This window comes from Abramis brama, assembly GCF_963993115.1.
Source record: "Abramis brama genome assembly, chromosome: 14".
NCBI classification, from domain to species: Eukaryota; Metazoa; Chordata; class Actinopteri; order Cypriniformes; family Leuciscidae; genus Abramis; species Abramis brama.
Window position 1 is genome coordinate 3,150,553 of NC_139976.1, and position 21,119 is coordinate 3,171,671.

The window sequence follows — 21,119 nt, forward strand, 5'->3', positions numbered from 1 at the left end:
AAAGCCATATAGGCAAGTATATTATGAGCTATATTAAATGGATTCATCCATAGGCACAAGGCCACTGGAAATCACAGCCATGCTGATATATGGCCACAATACTGTATAATATGCATTTCATTATACTGAGAATACAAATATTATGATGGGGACACTAAGGTAAATGAAATTGAAATGATGCACATTTTCAATGCGTTTTTTTTTTTTTTTTTTTTTAGACAATGGCATCAATATTACGAGCCAATTTTATCCATTTGGAACTGGAGACTTAGTAAATGGACGCAGTGATGATGGGAGTTCATCAGTTATATACCTCCAGCAGCCATTTATATTTTTTGGGCAAACATACAACCAAATTTATGTAAGTCAATCTGATATGAGAGGATATTGGATTATGAGTGTCTATAAACCTATGTCTATAAACAGGGGTGCATGTGTGGTGAAAATAAACAATGCGCATCAGAAAACGTAAAAAGAATACTTTTGAGTACCAAAAAACAGGGACACGTTTACTTACTGGAGTAGGATTTTTCTCTATCTCTGGTATAGCAATCATTATGATAAGTGTTTTCATTAATTATAAGGGGTGCAACTTGTCAATCTAAACAATTTAAAAGTGGAAGAAGAGGAGAAAATCAGGACTTGCACGTTGTTATCTGTACGCACAGCCTCACATACCCAAAGCGAGCGCATGCAGAGAAGGGGGGGGGGGGAGTGGGGGGGGGGGAGTGGGGGGGGACACGTTTCAGACAGCACTCAGACACCAAATTGATTCCTCTTTCACATTAATCTGCGCTTGAATGGATACATAGACACAAAATAATGTCAAAATACCCATCTGGACAAGAATTCTCTCGATTGTTGAGAAAGAAACTGGATGTGTGTCAGTATATTCGGTCCATGCATTTGGTCTTAAAGTGACAGCAGCCTAATATTCCTGCTGTTGTCTGTGTCATTAATGTTAATAAAATAAAATAAAAACATCATCATCATCATCTACCATGTTCGAGAGAAAAGAAGATAGTGAGGAGAGCAGTCAGGAGGAAAGTGATGACAACAGCTTGTAGGATAAGTGTGCCATGTAAAGTGTGAGTACCAAGCAGCATCTCCAGATGCTCCCTTGAGAACCAGACCAATAAAGTTATGTGCACCCCTGTATATAAACATTGCACTCTTTGAGAAAAAGTAAATGGGAAAAATGACCATTCACTGCGGTTTAAATTACTGTTACAAGCAATGTAGCATCTTTTTTAAGAAACCTGTACCTGATAATCAGTCCTCTTCTATTTCAGGTTAACAACAATGGACACTTGACTTTTGATGGGGAATGGTACAGCTACTCTCCATACCAGTTCCCAGCTTATGAAGGGAAAGACGTCATTGCTCCATTCTGGACAGATATTGACAACCGTAGGAATGGTGTTATCTCATATCAACAGTACACCTCTGGCAGTGTCCTTACACAGGCGACCCAAGACATAAACCAATACTTCCCTGACTTGAGTTTCTCTGCTTCATGGGTTTTTGTTGCGACATGGGATAGAGTTGCATACTTCTCCAATTCAGGAACAGTAAGTAGAACAATTTGGTACCGTGGAGATCGTCATGTGCCCATTTAAAAATAAAAATCGGTATACCACATGTTTTCTTGCTTCACTAAAAAAAAAAAAAAAAATTATTATTTGTCTTTTTTAAGGAAACATCTTTCCAAGTGGTTTTGATTTCAAATGGCCATCTCTCATTTGTTGTAATAAACTACGGTGCAATCGCTCCAACGCAACGATATGTACAGGTAGGCACAATATGACATTGATATGATCTATTGAACTGTTTATGACTAAATAATCAGACATCTGAATGTCTTCCTTATCATTAGGCTGGTTATGACACCATCGACTCAAGTCACCATTTCTCAATTACTGGATCACTCCAGAATGACATCACAAGCCTACCATACAGCAGCAATGTCAATGTGCCAGGCAGATGGGCCTTCAGAACAGATCATGGAACACGTGGTTGTCAATTTAATGGTAAAACTGCTTTTCTGATTGCATGAAATATTTGCTAATTTCTGGAAGACTATGAATGACTTATTCAAATGTAATGATATCATGCTAGTGAGCCATAGGTGAAGCCTTCCAGTAATTACGCATTTTTGGTGTTTATATTCATAAACTCTTTGTTATAGGTTTTCCAGTGCAGCTGGGAGACTCCTTCTGGAGTGATTCCACCTGTCAGCAGAGATGCTCCTGCACCAGAGGAGGCATCCAGTGCAGCTTTGAGCCCTGTACTTATTCCCAAGCTTGTCGTCCAGCTGCTTTCCAATACTCTTGTCAGAACATTCAGAGACAAACATGCACCATCTCGGGTGATCCTCACTACTACACCTTTGACAATCAGATATTTCACTTTCAAGGAACCTGCACATATGTTCTGTCTGAGGTTAGTAATTTTAGTAATGTTGCTATGACTTTCTATTTATTGTAGAAGAGATTGTACAGTCCTTTACTGATTTTGAATTTGTATTATTGTTTAGGCTTGTGGAAATGGTTTGCCGTACTATCGCATTGAGGGGAAAAACGAGCATCGGGGTAGTACTCATGTGTCATGGACTCGGATGGTCAGAGTATTTGTCTATAATGAAGAAATTGAACTAGTCAAAGATCATTATTATGAGGCAAAGGTAATTATCACTGGATTGCTGTAATGTTGATTTTAGTTCAGCTATCCATCCATCTTCCTAATTTCTTTTTTGTCAACATTGTCAAGGTTAATGGGACCTTTCTAGCAACACCATTCACCCTCCACAATGGATCCATCCAAGTCTATCAGTCAGGGTTTTCCTTGGCCATCAGCACAGATTTTGGTCTCCTAGTGACCTATGATGCATATAGCTATGTCACCATCTCTGTACCTTATGACTACCAGAATGCCACATGTGGTCTGTGTGGGAACTATAACCTACATCCTGAAGATGACTTCCGTTCAGTCTCTGGGGAGATCTTGAGCTCAGATGTTGATTTTGCCAACTCTTGGAAGGTAGAGGGGGACACAGATCCTGAATGCCATGATGTCAGGTGCACAGGTCTTGCTTGTGCGGTTTGTACCAGCAGTGAAATGAGCCTTTACAGTGACACAAATCACTGTGGAATCCTGGGAGATGTTTCGGGGCCTTTTGCATCTTGCCATTCTGTGTTTTCACCACAGACCTACATAGAGAACTGTGTCTATGATCTTTGCTTAGGAGGAGGTTACCAGCCTATTCTCTGCCAGGCTCTCAATGTGTATTCTGCTCAGTGCCAACAGCAGGGTGTACAACTTGGACAGTGGAGACAACCAGGCTTTTGTGGTAAGTGCCTTGTTATGTTTTTATTAGAAGTAAGTTTGGCATTCAACTTAATGTAACTGAAATATTTGTGCAAGGTAAAAGATCCAGAGTTTGATGCATATTTGTATTTCTGCCCTCCATTTACAGAAATCATATGCCCTGAGCGCAGTCATTTCGAGTCTCATGGAACAAGCTGCCCTGCAACTTGCAGCAACCCATCTGCCCCAATATACTGTCCCTTGCCCCATCAGGAGAGCTGTATTTGTGATGATGGGTACATCCTCAGTGCTGGACAATGTGTGCCTGAAGTGAACTGTGGCTGCACATTTGAGGGCTTCTATTACTCTGAGGGACAGTCAGTAGTGTTGGATGAGGACTGTGGGAGACAATGTGTTTGCAGTAGCAGGTCAATGGTCTGCTATCAGCACCAGTGTGGTCCAGCAGAGGTGTGTGGACTCCATAATGGTGTGAGGGGCTGCCGACCCATCAGTTATGCTACCTGTTCGGTTGAAGGCCTGGGTTCATACCACACCTTTGATGGACAAACTTTCAGATACCCAGGAGCTTGTGGACTGACCCTTGCAAGAGTGATGGGGCCATCCCAATTGCCATACTTTGTTTTGACAGTGGAGAAAGTACCCAGAGGCCTTCAAGACTTTTCCAGGTTCCTAAATTTTGAGGCAGGAGGAACTCATGTTTCCATTGAATTGGGAGAAGGTAGCAATGTACAGGTTAGCTAAAAAACTATTTTCTCTTTTCATGTATTAAGAACAGTCTCAAGAACTCATATGCTAGATCAATTGGTAACACTACAATAAGTTTCCATTTATTAACATTAGTTAATTCATTAGTTAACATGAACTAACAATGAGAAATACTTCTAAAGCATTTATGAATCTTAGTTGATATTAATTTCAACATTTACTAAAATTATTAAAATATAAAGTTTTATCTGTTAGTATTATTTAATTCACCTGAGCTAACAAACTAAAAATGAACAGTAAAAAAAAAGAACTTAATTGTAAAGTGTTACCTATCAATTTACTTGTATACTCTCCTCAGGTGGATGGACAGATGGTTGGCCTTCCCATCAGTGTTGGCTCCAGTCAGATCCACATCTATCACAGTAGTGTGAGGGGTTTTGTGTTGGAGACAAACTTTGGAGTGACCGTTAGAGCTGACTGGCCGCACATTGTCCGAATCACGGCTCCAACCACTTACAATGGTACACTTGGAGGTCTGTGTGGGAACTTGAATGGAAACACTGATGATGAATTCTACAGCCCAGATGGGGTCCTGCTGGATGACTCCCAGCTATTTGCAGATAGTTGGCGTGACGGATCCCTGTCAGCCCACTGTGAGGACCCAGCTGACATTTGGGAACCAGGACTTTATCAGAACAGAACAGAGTTCAGTGAGCTCTGCAGCATCATGGCATTGAACGATGGACCATTTGCTGAGTGCAGCAGAACACTAGACCCTTGGCAGCGGATTGAAGACTGCATTCAGATGCTGGAGCAGACGGAGGGTGCCAGGGAGGCTCTATGTGAAGCCCTGCGAGGGTACACACTACACTGCCAACAGAATGGCATTGCAGTTGGAGAGTGGAGGAGTATTACCCACTGTGGTTAGTATCTTATAAAGTGATAAAGATAAAGTGAAAGAATAAAAAGTATATATCTTCAAAATTCTGATCATTTATTGCCTTTTCCATCCCGTTTTGCCTTAATTGTCCCAGATCCCAACTGTCCAGCAAATACTCATTTTGAACTGTGTGGCACATCCTGTCCTGCGTCCTGCCCTAGCCTCTCGTTTCCCTTCCAGTGCGCTCTGCCATGCCAGGGGGGATGCCAGTGCAATGATGGACTAGTGCTGGATGGAGATCGCTGTGTTCCCCCCACTGGTTGCGGCTGCCACTATCATGGCCGCTATCGGCAGCCTGGAGAGCAGTTCTGGCATGGTGAAGAGTGCCAGTTCCTGTGTGTCTGTGATGGAATCACTGGAAATGTCCGTTGTACACCATCATCTTGCAGTTACCAAGAAATCTGCAGTGTGGTGGAGGGGGAGTATGGCTGCCATCCTCGTCCACATGGTAGCTGTTATGCTTCTGGAGATCCCCATTATATCTCCTTTGATGGAACCTACTTTGACTTTCAAGGCACATGCCGATATGTGCTGGCCACAGTATGTAATGATACTCGTGGACTACCACACTTCCAAGTGGAAGCAAGAAATGAAGCATGGAATGGATGGCCTGTGTCAATAACTGTTGAAGTTTTTGTTAATGTCTCTGGGCATCTTGTGCATATGTCACAGGACATGAATGGTTATTCTGCTGTTAAGGTAAGCAAGTCCCACTTACAGTATTTTGCCATTGAGTATACGTGAAAAACTTTATTGTTGTAATTATTGATAAGAATGTTTGTATTAACAAGCTCAACGTTTTCTTCAATTAGGTTGATGAAGAGATCAGAAACCTCCCTGTTTATCTTGACTCTGGCCGAGTATCTGTCTACTCCACAGGACAGTTTGTCTATATCTCCACTGACTTTGGTTTCAGTGTCATTTATGGTGGTTCCTGGGAGGTAAACATTGTTGTGCCAGCAGACTACAGTGGAATTATGTGTGGCATCTGTGGTAACTTTAATGGCCATCCGGAGGATGACTTCCTCACTCCTTCAGGTGCTCTGGCACCTTCAGCAGACCAGTTTGGGGCAGAATGGATGGTTGAAGATGACATGTCATGCAATCATGGCTGTGGGGACCATTGTCCTTTGTGCCAAGATGAGAGCACAACTCAAGCCTTGTGTGGGATCATCAGAGACAATCAGGGCCCCTTTAGCTTCTGCCATGGATCTGTAGATCCACAAGCCTATTTTGATAACTGTGTGTTTGATGTGTGCATCTCTGGGAACAGTAATGAAGTTTTGTGTCGCTCTGTCCAATCATATGTGAGTGCTTGTCAGTCTGTCAATGCCATGGTCTACCCCTGGAGAGAACTTGCATTGTGTGGTAAGTGACTGGAGATGTGGCTGAGATACAGTGTGTAAAAAGACCAGGGCAATTAGGGGCCGTTCACATATCGCGTCTAAGAAACCGTGGAAAGCGCGGTTGCACCGTTTTCTCCTCCTTTCCAAAGCGCTTGCGCTCCAGTGATGTCTGTCGTTGCTATGAAACCATGAACTGCGCTCTCCACAACGACCAGGAAGTTTAGTAATGGATTTCCACCACTGAAAAACGCTGTAGCTCTGCTACAAGATTTATTTACGGAGAAGAGAAAAAAACCTGTAGTGTTTGGGTGCACTCCATCCTTCAAAAACGTAAAAAACATGGAGAAAATTCATACATTTGAAATAACAAATTTGAGCGCGCAAAAGATGCTATATGTGAACGGCCCCTTAAACTACATTTTAATTTATTGTCCTAATGTTAGTTTAACTGCTTCTATTGTTCTCATTTGTAAGTCGCTTTGGATTAAAGCGTCTGTTAAATGAATTAATGAAAAAAATATGTTTTCATTTAATCTCAAATATATAATATTGTGCATATATATTAAAAGCATTTATGTTTCATAAAAATACTTTTGTTGTTACATTGCCAGTCATGGACTGCTCATCAAACATCCCAAACAGTCATTATGAGGTGTGTGGAACAGACTGTGGCCACACGTGCGCCAGCAGCATCGATGCTAGTTGTGAACACACATGCTCAGAAGGTTGTTTCTGTGATGAGGGATTTGTGAGGAGTGGAGGACTCTGTGTACCAGTGGAACAATGTGGCTGCTTATATGATGGATTCTACTATCATGTGAGGATTAAAATATAATGTTTACATGTTGAGCCTTATTATATAGAGCATTGGATAAGGGGAGGCATAGCCTTAGTGTATTATGGTTCCATAAATCATCTTAAACACTTAAAACAATTGTGGTGATGCCATGGTACAAAGATTGTATAATCATCATACATGGTACTCCTAAAAACTACATGGCTATATCATGATTTTTTTTTGTATGTAAAAATACTCACTGATGTTATGTTATGGAAATGTAAAGTTTGTTGTCATTGTTGATTTTGTAGATTGGTGAACAGTTCTGGGATTCAACATGCTCCCAACGCTGTCAGTGTTTTGCTCCAAATGATCTACGCTGCACTGCATCTTTCTGCCCAGCGGCCATGGAGTGTGCCGTCAGAAATGGACGTCGTGACTGCTTCAGTCCAATGTCCACATGCACAGTCTGGGGCGACCCCCACTACATCACCTTTGATGGGGCTGTGGCCCACTTTCAGGTATAAACTGAAAACTGTTATGTGTAGATAAACATGCAGAAATCAGAATGAATTCCACAATTCTTTTTAATAATCCAGGGGAATACGCTGGAGAAAACCAACAAGGCAAATACACAATAACATTAACATGACTGGACAAAGAACTGGCCTCACACTTCAAGATTTTAAGCCCAATTTTGGGGCCTGATCTGCATCCAGCAACGATCTGGCTTGTCGAGGCTTGTCGCAACCGACTTTTTGTCCAAAAAAATCCTTAATTGTGTTGTCATTACGAATATTTTACTGCTCCCAATCGAGTCTGAGCCTCTCCAATCCCAAATTGTTAATATATATTTTTTTATATTTATGACTCTTGATCAGGCCGCCTCCGACGGGATAACCGCAATGTAATTTCAACCAGATGTTATGTGTTTTTATAGCTGAAACATGGCACCCACAAACATGTCACGAAAGCTTGCGCTGCAAAATGTATAAGCCGCATCTTTAGTGTCTTCTCAGCCAAGATTTCACCCTATTCTTTCTCCTTTTATGGTTTTCGCTGTAAAATATAACACATGCCAGAAGATCCAGCTGACGACGTTGATCATCCTCCATATTTGTTTTTCTTTTAAAGTCACATTTGATCACGCGATTTTCTGTGAGATCTCATATATGTGTAATTGCCACTGTGATGTGAAAATGTTGCTACAATCGGCAGGTGTGTGGTCCCGCGGTCTAGCCAAATCGTCTAGTGTGTGCGTTGAGAGGATTATAATGTTTTTTTTTTTTTTAAATCAATCTCCTTTTAAAATAATATAAGATTTGAAAATTCTTGTGTGTTCCAGGCCTTCACAGTGAAGTAATCAACAGAAACTGAAACTAACTATGGAAACAAACTAGCAGACAGAAATCAGGCAAACGGGAATGTGGCAATCAATGAAAACGAACCCAAAAAAAAACAGAACTAGACCATAACATAAAGTCCGCTGTTTTTATTTTATTTTATTTTTTTATGCACCTTACCTTAACTGTTGTTTTGTATCTGACTAACGGGGGACAGCTGAGTTAACAGTCAAGTTTAGAATATGTTAACAAGTTTGACTGCAAATGTATTTCATAAATACATGAAGATTCTTCGATTAATGAATGTATGCCATGTCTTATTTCTGTGTTGGAAGTGAAAGTAGTAATGGAGACTGTGTATTGTGTTAATCCTACCAGGGCACGTGTTCGTATGAGATTGCCCAGACCTGTGGTAATGTTACGGACAGTGATCTGCAGTTCCGTGTGGTGGCCACCAACAGGCACCGGGGGAACATGGTGGTGTCATTTGTGTCTGCAGTGGATGTTTGGTTGTCTCAGCATGGACAGCAGATGCACATCACTATTGGGCAGAACAGGAGAGTTAAAGTAAGTTGCACTTCAAATTATATAAATTTGGTATACACTTCAATGTAAATTTTCTCTCAATTTCTCTCGTTTTCTTATGATGAAATTTTCTGATTCTGCTTCAGGTTGATGGAAATGCTATTGACACACCAGCTTATCAAATCAATGATCTTGTAGAGGTACATGAGGATCAGGGATTTGTGATTCTAAATGCATTCAATGAATTTATTGTCCATTTTGATGGACATAGCAACCTTCTAGTCAGAGTGAGTGAAAGATTCTATGGATCTCTATGTGGAATGTGTGGAAATTTCAATGGTAATCCTGAGGATGACAAAGTGCTGCCCAGTGGAGAACTCGCTTCTGATGACATTTCCTTTGGCCACAGCTGGAAATCAGACACCAGCATTCCAGGGTAAGAACCGCAAGACTTTACATTTGTGACAAAAATGTTTCTCAGGTTTGTTTTGATAGAGTGGTGGACAGGGAAAATGGCAAGGCACTGTCAAGGCAAGACCATTGGTTTGATTCCCAGAGAATACATGAACTGATAAAATTTATGAAAGCAATACACCCACTTTGTATAAAAGAGTCTGGCAAATGCAGAAAGTAAAAAGTAAATGGAGTGACAGAATGAAACACTGCATAAATGTATTTGCATAAATGCATTAAATGGTTTATTATTGACTGGCTCATGTTCCGGCTGAACAAAGAAGCCTTTCTGTATGGGTTTTGCATGCTTTCCTTGTGTCAGGGTGGGTTTCCAATGGCATGCAGGTTAGGTCAATTGGATGCACTATATTTCCAATGAAGTCTGAGTGTCCCAACCACTACGGTTACACAAGCTACTGCACTCTAAGTGCCGCTCAGTGTTACATCAGTTAAGGACTTTTAAAGGGTTATGTATCCGGTGTAAAAGCTGTGCCGAATAACTCTGTGGATGACTCCGCTCTGCCAACCCTTGAGTGGGAGAAACCAAAATAGAGAGAGAGAGAGAGAGAGATTGGCTTCCAAATGTTGATTTCATGCTAATGTTCAATTTGTTTAATGTTAAACTTCTTTACTTTTGTTTGCTTTTTGTATTTTGTTGAGTCACCACTCAATGTCCAATGTAATGCCTCTCCTAAAAGGTCTTGCTTCAAAACAAGTTGAGAAGCACTGCTTTAGTTTAAAATATTCATGAATAGGAAATTATGTTTGTTGTTCACCTGTAAACCCTTTCTTTATCCAAACGATGAAATAGTATAGGCAACTGACCTGAATTTTCCTTGTATTCTTCAGTTGTGGTGCCAGAGACCAGACTGGTAATGTTGATGAGTGTCCATCCAGGCAGAGGTATTCTGATCTCTGTAGTATTATCACCAACACCACTGGCCCCTTCCAGAACTGCCATCTTCATGTTGACCCGGCACCTTACTTCTACTCTTGTGTGTATGATCTGTGTCTCTACACACGTGCAAATGGCATGCTATGTTCAGCTGTTGAGGCCTATGAGACAGCTTGTGCCATCTTGGAGACACCGATCCCAGAATGGCGCTCGATTCTGCGGTGCGGTAAGTCAAAATCACATTTCAGCACAGATTATTTTGTCACCAGTGTTACTAAAAATTTAGGCAGCTGAACTAAACTAAGAGCTAACCTTTAGAGAAAGAGGCAATTAGGCAGACTTAGATTGGGTTAAAAGTATTCGTTGCTACACATTTCACATGCGGAGAACTTTGAGGACATTTATATGGAAATCTTAAAGGTAAAGTAACAACCCCCCAGCAATTTAATTCTTATGGCCAGGTGGATGGAAAATGAATGTGAAAAACCCTGACTATCACTATCTTTTTGGATCTGAATGGGAAAATGATTAAAAATAAAATTACCCATTTAATTCACTAGAGAAAAATACCTTGAGGAATACAGAGCAATATTCATTCAGGGGACTAGAATGTTAAGCTCTGATTCTGTTAACATGACTCAATGTCTTTGTGTTGTATTTCATCTATCTGTGCTTTTCCTCTTAGATGTGAGAGATCGCTGTTCTGAACTCAGCTGCTCTGAGGATGAATGGTGTGGGAAGAAAAATGGTGTTTATGGCTGTTTATGTAACGATGACCAACCCAGATCACAACCTGACTCTTTTGGTTCGTATCATTAAAAAAAAAAAATCAGTCATTTGTTACCTTTTATATATATATATATATATATATATATATATATATACAGTATGTATGTGTATATATATATATATATATATATATATATATATATATATATATATATATATATAATTCTGACAATCTTTTGCCTCTTTTTTTTTTTTTTAACTCAGAGTTCTCAGAAACCTGTGAAAGCAGCTCTGGCTCCATATCTGTGTCTCGCTGTCAGCTCTTTGAGGCTGGTTTTCCAGCTGATGTCTTACACCTCAATGATCCCAGCTGCAAAGGAACGGTCCGGAATGGCAGAGTGGAATTCCATTTTGATGATGATGAACACATCTGTGGTACAAATCTTGTGGTAGGTTTAAATATGTATAATCTATTCAGTACACAATCTAAATATTTGTAGTGCCTGATATAACCAGAATAGTTTGTCCTCTTGCGGAATCTCTATGAGACTTTGTGAAGTATGTAGGGAGGTCTGTAAGGGCACTGAATAATCAATCTGTAGCAACCAAAGGAAGGGCCCAAACAGACCTCCCTATAGACTTCTTAAAGTCTCAAAGAGATTCAGAGGGGAAGGATACACAACACCATGCCACAAAAGAAACTGGAACTTCTCCACCATTAATATGTAACCCATCATAATTTTACTTGACTGATGAAACCTTTTGGCTTTATATATACATATATATATATATATATATATATATATATATATATATATATATATATACACACTACCGGTCAAAAGTTTTAGATCGGTAAGATTTATAATGTTTTTAAAAGAAGTCTCTTCTGCTCACCAAGGCTGCATTTATTTCATTAAAAATACAAACAAAAACAGTAATATTGTGAAATATTATTAGAATGTAAAACAGCTGTTTTCTATGTGATTATATGTAAACTGTAATTTATTCCTGTGATCAAAGCTGTATTTTCAGCATCATTACTCATTACTGATGATTTGATGATCAAGAAACATTTATGATTATTATCAATGTTGAAAACAGTTTTTTAAATTTTTATTTCATGATGCTATGATGAATAGAAAGTTCAAAAGAACAACATTTATCTGAAATCTAAAGCTTTTGTAACAAACACTACCGTTCAAAAGTTTGGGGTCAGTAAGAATTTTAATTTAATTTTGGGGGGAATAAAATAAAATAAATCAATACTTTTATTCATCAAGGAGTTAAACTGATCAAAAGTTACAGTAAAGACATTTATAATGTTAGAAAAGATTCTATTTTAAATAAATGCTGTTCTTTTGAACTTTCTATTCATCAAAGAATTTTGAAAAAAAATGTGTACACAACTGTTTTCAACATTGATAATAATAACGAATGTTTTTTGATCATCAGATCATCATATTAGAGTGATTTCTGAAGGATCATGTGACACTGAAGACTGGAGTAATGATGCTGAAAATTCAGCTTTGATCACAGGAATAAATTACAGTTTAAAATATATTAAAATAGAAAACAATCATTTTAAATTGTCATAATATTTCACAATAATACTTTTTTTTTTAATTATTTTTGTTATCAAATAAATGCAGCCATGGTGAGCAGAAGAGACTTCTTTTAAAAACATAAAAAATCTTACCGATCTAAAACTTTTGACCGGTAGTGTGTGTATATATATATATATATATATATATATATATATATATATACTTTGAATTCAGTTTAGACTAAATTACAAATGTTTTCTTTGTTGTCCACAGGCTAACGGCACCCACTTCATCTATGATAACTTTATTCTGGGGACACCGAGGTCAGAAGGTCTAATCATCAGCAGAGAGAAAATCCTGAAGATTTCTTTCAGCTGTATTTATCCTCAATCACAAACACTTTCCATGAATGTGGAAATCAACCCACTGGAGAGGTGGGAGTGAAACAGCACTATTTTTTAAAAGGGGTAGTTCACCAAAAACAGAAATTTTGTTTGTTAATATTTGTTCCAAGGAACACACACATTTTTTTCTGGTCATATCTTTCAATCCAGTTAATCCCCATGGGGAATTTCAAGCTTAAGAAAGGTAAAAAAATAAATAAAATAAAAAGGTCCATATAACTCCTGAAATATATTCCAAATCTTTTTTGGTGAACTAATCCTTTTAGCAGAAAAATAAATGTATTTAAAAAGTAAATATATGGTTATATTCTCAAAACCAAGCATATCTATTTTAAACATAATTTTATCCATAAACATAATAGTTTTAACACAGACCTATCCATTATTTCATCAGCATGGTGAACAAGACTCTTCCCGCTGGTGAAGGCAGATATCTGGTCCGGATGATTCCATATGAGGATGATGAGTTTACCCGGCCCTTCACTGGTCGTGTGGATGCAGAGCTCGACCAGGAGATGCATGTGGAAGTTCGTGTTGAGGGGGTCGACAGCGGCCAGTTTGCCCTGGTGATGGACACGTGTTGGGCTACACCTGTGAATGATCCTGATTACAGCCCCCGCTGGGATCTCATCGTTTCAGAGTAAAGCTGGGATTTTTAAAAATTATTTTAAGCTTAGCCTTAACTCATTGTAACATTTTTACTGAATAAATAATAATCATATCACCTCTAGGATTACATTACATGTTACATGTCTTTCAGTTTTTCAGGACTAAAGGAAAGTATTCAATTTTTGAACATGGAATGCAAACATGTGATGATTTAAAGGAGATCACTCTGTATTGACTGTTTCAAAAAGAAAGAATTTGTCATTATTGATATTCTCAGGTGTCCCAATCCACATGACAACACAGTGGAGCTGCTGCAGAACGGCATCTCGACATCCAGTCGTTTCTCCTTCAGGATGTTTATCTTCACTGCAAACTCCACTAAGCTTTACCTGCACTGTGCTGTTCACCTTTGCCTTCTGTCAAGCAATCGCTGCTCAGCGGTGAGTTTAGTGTGCACTAATCGTGTGTCAGATTGTTCTGGTTCCTTCTGTTTTTGGCATTATATCGCCATCTATAGAGTGAAGTAATCTGTGCGTATGCAGTAAGATACTGTTGAAGACTGTAAAAATCTCATCACATTCTGGTTATCCATTTTTAATCTTTAGAACTGTTCTTCTGGACACCAGCGGAGAGAGCGCAGGTCTCTCGACTTCCATGACAGTGCTTCCATATCCCTGGGTCCTCTGGTTTGGTCTGAACGGAGCTCAGGTAAACATTCAATTTAATAACCTTAATGCTTAATTTTCTTTTTTTTTACTTATGTCAAATTTCTGTAAGATTTAATCCATATTTATTTATTTTTTTGCAACTTTACCATGCACTGAACCATGTCTTGTCCCCCTTCAGACATACCGATCCCAGAAAAAGTGCAAGTGTCCAGGGCACCAGGCCTCTGTGGTTCCTTGATCATTTTGATGGTTTCACTCCTTAGTGCCTACACTTTGTTGTATGTTTAGACATACAATTACCTTTGAATTCTTTGATTATACATTTAAAAAAATGTTGTTTGTCATATCTGATTTGTACGCTGTACATTGGATTAGGAACAATTGGCATTGAACTTATAAATTGTTCTGCTTTGACTTGTATTTGCACCTAATAATAATGAGGACCCTTCAGTTTATAATGATAGCTTTCTCTGTCTAGTATGGTAAAATAAGAATTAATTTGATTGCTTCTTTCTTTATTTTCAATTGTACTTAAAATACTTAAAATATATTTTAAATACTCTATATATTTACTGCGACAAATGCTTTCAGCTAATAACTGTGTATTATGAGGGGAAAAAATGCTTCCTTCCTAAATATTTTTTATTTTTTTTTAAATCCTCATCCAGACTGTGATTATGTGAAACTGTCCGGTCCCTGTGTAATTTTATGATAGTATTAGGCCGTCTTGTTTTTCTGAAGGGTGTCCTGACCTTCGACTGCTTCTAAGGAATGGATTTAAAGGTCTAATATTTTAAAAAATGTATTAACATTATCATATCTTTGTGTGTGTTTTGCTTAAAATATAGGAAAATATATGTAGCCTGCATACTTAAAATTAAGTTAGAACAGTAAATAAACACAAACCGAAGAAAAATAGGACTTGTGCTTTTGTTACTTTTGATAGGAAACAAAGTCTCGGCTTACAAATTCGGTCAGTTTTATTACAAATTCAAACAACTTACCAAAAAAATAACTTTAGATAGGATTTTTTCCTAAATGCACTATATTAGGTCTACATAGCATTTACTTAACCTGTACTTCACTTAAAGGTGCACTCTGTGGTGATGTTGCGAATTGAAACCAACAGAAGTTACGGTGGAGACAGGAAGTGATGTTGTTGTCTGAGACAGCAGAGAGTAGCCAGTTAAAGGCACAATATGTATTTTTTTTGCTTTAAAAATATAAAAAATCACTATATCTATGTTATATATTTTTTAAAGTTGTGTATTTACATTATCCCGACAGTTCCAATTAACTTCTAAATCCAGAGAAATTAATATTTTAATTCGAAGACACGGACCGTGTCTTTATTTCCGTTATGTCGCAGTCAATGGCGTCATATCCGCGTTGTCCCTGGTTTCCGCTCGTGCTGCCATGGTAACCAGAGCTATGAACCAGAGCCCTCTGATAGTAACCAAGACGACAGACGTGGACCACTGTAGTTCGCAATGTCTATTTGCACGCTGTTGTTGTTTCGTTCAAACATTATGGACCATGGCAAGCAGACTTTGGATAAAAAAGGAGAACTAAAACGAGAATCAATATCAGCGCGGTGTTTTCGAGATGCCGAGAGCTCCCATAGACAGTATATAAACGAGAGCTCCACGTCCGAGACTTCGACCGCTCCTACATGTACTTTATTAAACAGGTGAGCACATTTACATAAAACTAATCAATGTTATATAGTTCAACAATGATAAAATGTCAGAATATGATCTGTATGTTATTCTAATGTTGATCTAGCTTAACGTTACTGCTAACGTTAGTCTCATACAGACAAACTAACACATAAGTTACATTTCAACACATTCAAATGCAGTTTAGTGTGATAGTGTAATGTTAGACCAAGTGAAACAGCGCTGCGTTACCTCACAAGTTTAATTTGTCTAATAAACTGACCTGTAAATAGTGATTCTGCGTGTAGTTCGGTAGAATGAAATGTCCATATTCCTTTTATATCCGCGGGACTCGCGTCGCGTTTGGAGCTGATAGCTGTCTCTTAGCAATCCCGAACTGCTTCATATCATAGTCATGACAAAAACATTGATGTATTCAGTCATCCATAAACATTATTAGATCGGTCGGCTTGACGTTGACGACAAGATCCATAATTCTTAGCAAATGTTGCGTCATCAAACTACGCCTTTGTTATTGTAAATAGGTTAGCGACCCCTAGTGGAGAAAAAATCCCATACTGTACGTTTAAGCAATGATGTTTCTTTACAAAGATTAATTAAGAAATTATGTTTACTTAATTATTCAGTAAATAATGTTATTGCTACTCGTTCATCATTGTGTCAGTGTTTTATTCGCTGACTTTAGCTAGCTTCTTTGCACAAAGAACAACATAGTAACGAAACGCGCTCTGAAGTAGTTTGTCCGTTAAGGGCTACTGGCTAATGTCAGTGCAAAATGGCTATTTCAATATAAGGGGACCCTTATATGTGTATGAAGATAGAAATGGCTCATTCTAAGGTAATAAAAACATAACGGTACATTATTGTCGTTATACACCACTGAAAACATAGTTATGTATATGATATTGCATTTCTGTCAACAGATCCTCCTAAATATTACACAATGCACCTTTAAAGGCACTGTGGAAATAAATATTAAATATGCAAGCTTATTGCATTGCATATAGTCAGGCATGCTGATTTAGTATAGGGATCTCCCAGTCACGTGACCCCTAGCCGCGTGTCAGCCATTTTGACGGAATACTTCAGTGCACCTACATACATGAGAATGCGGATTATCACATGTTTTATGGCTGCGAATTGATTAAAATAATGAATAATGGTCACTGTATTAATTATCTTGAGCCTGCTGAAATGTTCCTATAAATATATTTTCTTTCCAACTGTGCAATCTGAATAAAAATAGGCTAAATATATTTATCCAATAAGCTGCAGCTCGTCTTCCCATTAACAGTTTTTTTTCTCTTTCTGACATTTCATACCTGTTGGGTTTACATTTTTTAATTAAATTTACTACAAAAAAAGATTGATTGTGTGTGCTGGTGTTTATTCCAGTCTTTTAAAATAGTTGAATGAATGAATGCTCGCGAGGTGCCTGTAACGATGTTAAATAAGCTAGGCTTATAATGTACACAGGGTACAGTCCACTACTTTGAATAGTATAGCATTTTGGGCATAAACATGTAAATAGTGAAAAGATTGACATTGAAAAATGACACAGAATGATTAAAATGTATTATTTAAATATTTAATCCAAATAAATAAATGTTCGTGGTTAGCACTGATGTTATTCATTTGTTCTCACACACTTCAGCGTCGCGGTCACTGGTTTAGACGAACACTGCCACTATCTATTATTAGCGCACCGTCAGCTAACTCTTCACGTCATGTCATCACAAAAAGAAATATACAAGAGGAAGATAAAGGAATTAGGAATCATAGATCCATATGAAGCACCACAAGTTCTTTTTACAGGCATTTAATGTGTAGAAAAACTTCCTGACATTGAGTTCGGTGACATTTACAGCTACTGCTACCTTATTCACTTCTCATCACGTTACACCGGAGCTTCATTAAAAGCATACAAAAGCTTAGCAGGCTATCGGTATCACAGCATCGCTCGGGCATGATGGAGATGAATATTTCGCGACGAGCTGTATTATCACCAGCGGTTTAGCATTTTCTATTCCGTCAAGATGGCTGCTCCAAATGGCGTGACGTCACGCGGGACGTCCCTATAGGCCATACATGCTGATTTAGCATGCCTGATTACATGCAATGCAGTAAGCTTGCATATTTAATAAATTCCACAGTGCCTTAAAAGGTGCATTGTGCAATATTTAGGAGGATATGTTGACAGCAATGCAATATAATAAAAATTTAAAAAAATAAACAAGTCAATATACAGTTATGAAGCAGACTACGAGGTAGATCATATTATTAACTCCCCACCATTGATGAAATGTATAGATTTCTGTGTTTTCACTGATATACGGTAGGGGGCGCTATTACACAACTTCCGAAAGAGTACAGAATCTCCTGATTAAAGGGGTCATGAACTGAGAATTCAAATTTTCCTTGATCTTTTGACAGTTGTGAGTTCGTCATACTATATTAAAAAAAATACCCTGTAGCCCAAGTTTCAAAACTCAAAACTTACTTGTTATTACAAAACTGCTTTTATTGAAACCATGGCCAGAAAATAACAGGATCTAAAAAGAGCAGACTTATTACGTCACAGGGCAGCGAAAGCCCACCTTTGCAGAAGAAGATCAACGCCTACATCTACGTCAACGCGTCTTTGGCCCCGCCTACTAGAGTGGTAGTAAATATTAATACCATTACCTTCCAAACGATCCTAATGCTAGGATAGTGTTGTTTTGTTTGTTTTTCTTCAACAATGTGAATGTCTCAGCAGTGCATTATTTGTTTGTATTTGGTGTATTTCACTGTGGATTATTTGGTAAATTTCGGTGCGACTTTTACGATATGAAACTGCCAGCAGCGCCACAAACATGCAAGTAATCATGTGTACTCCAATGCTTGATCTGTGATCAGTGATTTCTGATGTATAATTATTCAAGTTCAGACAGATTCTCTCAAAATCGTTCATAGCCTACTGTTTATGCATCATCAAGCCAGTGGCTAAACAAACAACTTCACGTCATTTCTCTTAGTAGGATGAAAATAAGATTATTTAAATTGTGATTAAACTATATCATCAATCATCAATCGGCTGCGAACAGGGTAGGTTGACAGTCAGTCAATAATTTTCTCCATTCCTTGTGATTGCTGGCAACTTCTCGTAGTTCGCTCGCTGTTGCTGGTACGTCCTTATTGATGAGTTCGCCGATATATATTGATGGTATAGCTTTCGCGCTCTGCCTCGACTTCTTGTGCCATGCCACTGTTGTGGCGCGTACAAGACATACTTGTGGATCAGGTCGCTCTCATGTCTTCTTAGGCAGTGTCCTACAAATCTTAGCTGTCTCTGTTGTACTTGAAGAACGAGTTGGTTGCGGACGGCTCTTTCATAAATCTCTTTATTGCTTTTCTTGTCCAAACGCTTTATGCCAAGCATGATTCTGTAGCAGTTGGTGGCAAAACTGTGGAGTTTGCTGCTAAGGATCCAGCTCTTGCAACCATAGAGCAGGATTGAGTCACACGCAGCTTTGAATATGTTGATCTTGAGTCTAATTGGAAGACTTCTTGACTGAAATATGTTCTTCATCTTCCAGAAGGCACCCCATGCTTGGCCTTTTCATATTTTGACGTCGGATTTGCTAGAGGCGATGTGGGAGCCAAGATATTTTAAGTTTTTAGTCCATTCGATGGTCTGTCCATCAAGCTCAATGTGCTGATGATTGTGTATTGCCATGTCCAGACCAGCATATTCTTTAAATGTTTGAATATTCTTCTTGTTTAAATTATATACGAAAAGCGATCAAAGAATGCTCCCTTATAATGCTCTGTTATATTTTTGTTATATTTTCTAGATAAATTCACGAGACAGGAGTAAGCGTAAACCAGTGCTTGCCGTTTTATTTCAACGAATGATACACTCAAATTCTATGGTGTTTACGTAGAACAATCACGTAACATAGGAGGGTATAAGGAAACACAGAAAGGTCAATTTGCATTTCATAAATACACAACATATTCCTCCTAAACTTGTAGTAGAAAAAAACAACAACAAAAAAACATTACTTCAACAGTAACATTTTCTTTTAGCTTCAGATGCACACAATATCCAGAAGATACACCGAAATAAAAATCGCAAATGTTCCACTTATTGTCATCGGTTGTTTTTGTAACGATAACCAGCTGGAGTGCCCTTGAGAGCCACCAGAGGGCACTCCACACCTGACTCTCATGTTCACTCACAGACTACATCTCCCATCATTCTCTGCCTGGACTCATCAGCACTCATTATCACATTCACCTGTATCTCATCTTCTTGTTTAGTTCACCCCATATAAGCCTGGTTCACCCCATCACTCACTGCGAAGTTTTGTATGTTGTTGCACTGCACTTCTGAGCGTTTTTCCCTGGTTTTGTGTCTCTTGGTTTTTGGATATCTTGCCCTGTTCCCTGGATTACTCTCTTGCCTCTGGTCCCTGGATTACTCTCTTGCCTCTGGTCCCTGCCTGTTTTGTTTGTTTGTTTGGACTGCCTTCCAGTGTATGACCTATTGCTTGTTCTTTGGATTACCCCTAAATAAAGCTGCGTTTGGATCTTTACCTTCGAGTCTCGGAGCAGTTCGTAACAGAAAACTTCGCCATACCTAGATCCAGCAGCGATGCCATCAGATACAGCAGTACAAATCCTGCGTCTCCGTCAGGGGAATCGGCCGATTGAGAGGTATGTCGAGGAGTTTATTGAACTGGCAAATCTCACCTCAAAGAACACAGAATGCCTTAAGATCTTTTTTCGGGGAGGGCTATCTGAACCGCTCAGTTCATTCATGCCCTTGCATGATCCTCACGAGACTTTGGAGCACTATATTGATCTGGCCCTTTTGTTAAGCGGATCATCGTTTACTGTGGGCGGGGTAGAGGAGGAGCTCCGTGAGCCTGCAGTATCCCCTCAGCCTGATCTTCTCCTCGTCAGCCCTGCCGAGCCTGCACTTCACGCCAGTCCAGCCGAGCCCGCACTTCACGTCAGATCTGCCGAAGCCAAGGCAGTATGCGTCATGCCCGCCGCCCCTGAGACTGAGAGCATCATGCCCGCCGCGCCTGAGACAGCAAGCGACATGCCCGCCAAGCTAGAGTCTTCACCGCTGGTCCCGTCCAGCACAGAGCCCTCTTCACCGCTGGTCCCGTCCAGCACAG

At 39.0% G+C, this 21,119-nt stretch overlaps 1 protein-coding gene across 1 annotated transcript; it reads left to right on the forward strand.

Annotated features, from left to right (window-relative positions):
- The first annotated feature begins 174 nt into the window (after positions 1-174).
- On the forward strand, positions 175-17,305 carry LOC311095867 (alpha-tectorin-like). Its single transcript, XM_084134707.1, has 23 exons — positions 175-361; positions 1,293-1,571; positions 1,697-1,792; positions 1,877-2,030; positions 2,189-2,442; positions 2,537-2,683; positions 2,770-3,349; positions 3,476-4,059; positions 4,391-4,955; positions 5,067-5,671; positions 5,785-6,340; positions 6,930-7,135; positions 7,408-7,617; positions 8,818-9,006; positions 9,111-9,400; positions 10,267-10,538; positions 10,998-11,117; positions 11,306-11,490; positions 12,862-13,022; positions 13,387-13,632; positions 13,879-14,041; positions 14,207-14,309; positions 14,448-17,305. Exons 1-23 carry the CDS (start codon positions 191-193, stop codon positions 14,555-14,557), a joined length of 6,246 nt encoding a protein of 2,081 aa, XP_083990833.1. The 5' UTR covers positions 175-190; the 3' UTR covers positions 14,558-17,305.
- The last annotated feature ends 3,814 nt before the right edge of the window (positions 17,306-21,119 follow it).

Bases quoted from the DNA above. Each gene is read 5' to 3' on its own strand.
- LOC311095867 (XM_084134707.1), top strand. From the start codon at position 191: ATGCGTTTTTTTTTTTTTTTTTTTTTAGACAATGGCATCAATATTACG. The intron at 362-1,292 runs GTAAGTCAATCT...CTTCTATTTCAG, and splicing joins AAACATACAACCAAATTTAT to GTTAACAACAATGGACACTT. The intron at 7,136-7,407 runs GTGAGGATTAAA...TTGATTTTGTAG, and splicing joins ATGATGGATTCTACTATCAT to ATTGGTGAACAGTTCTGGGA.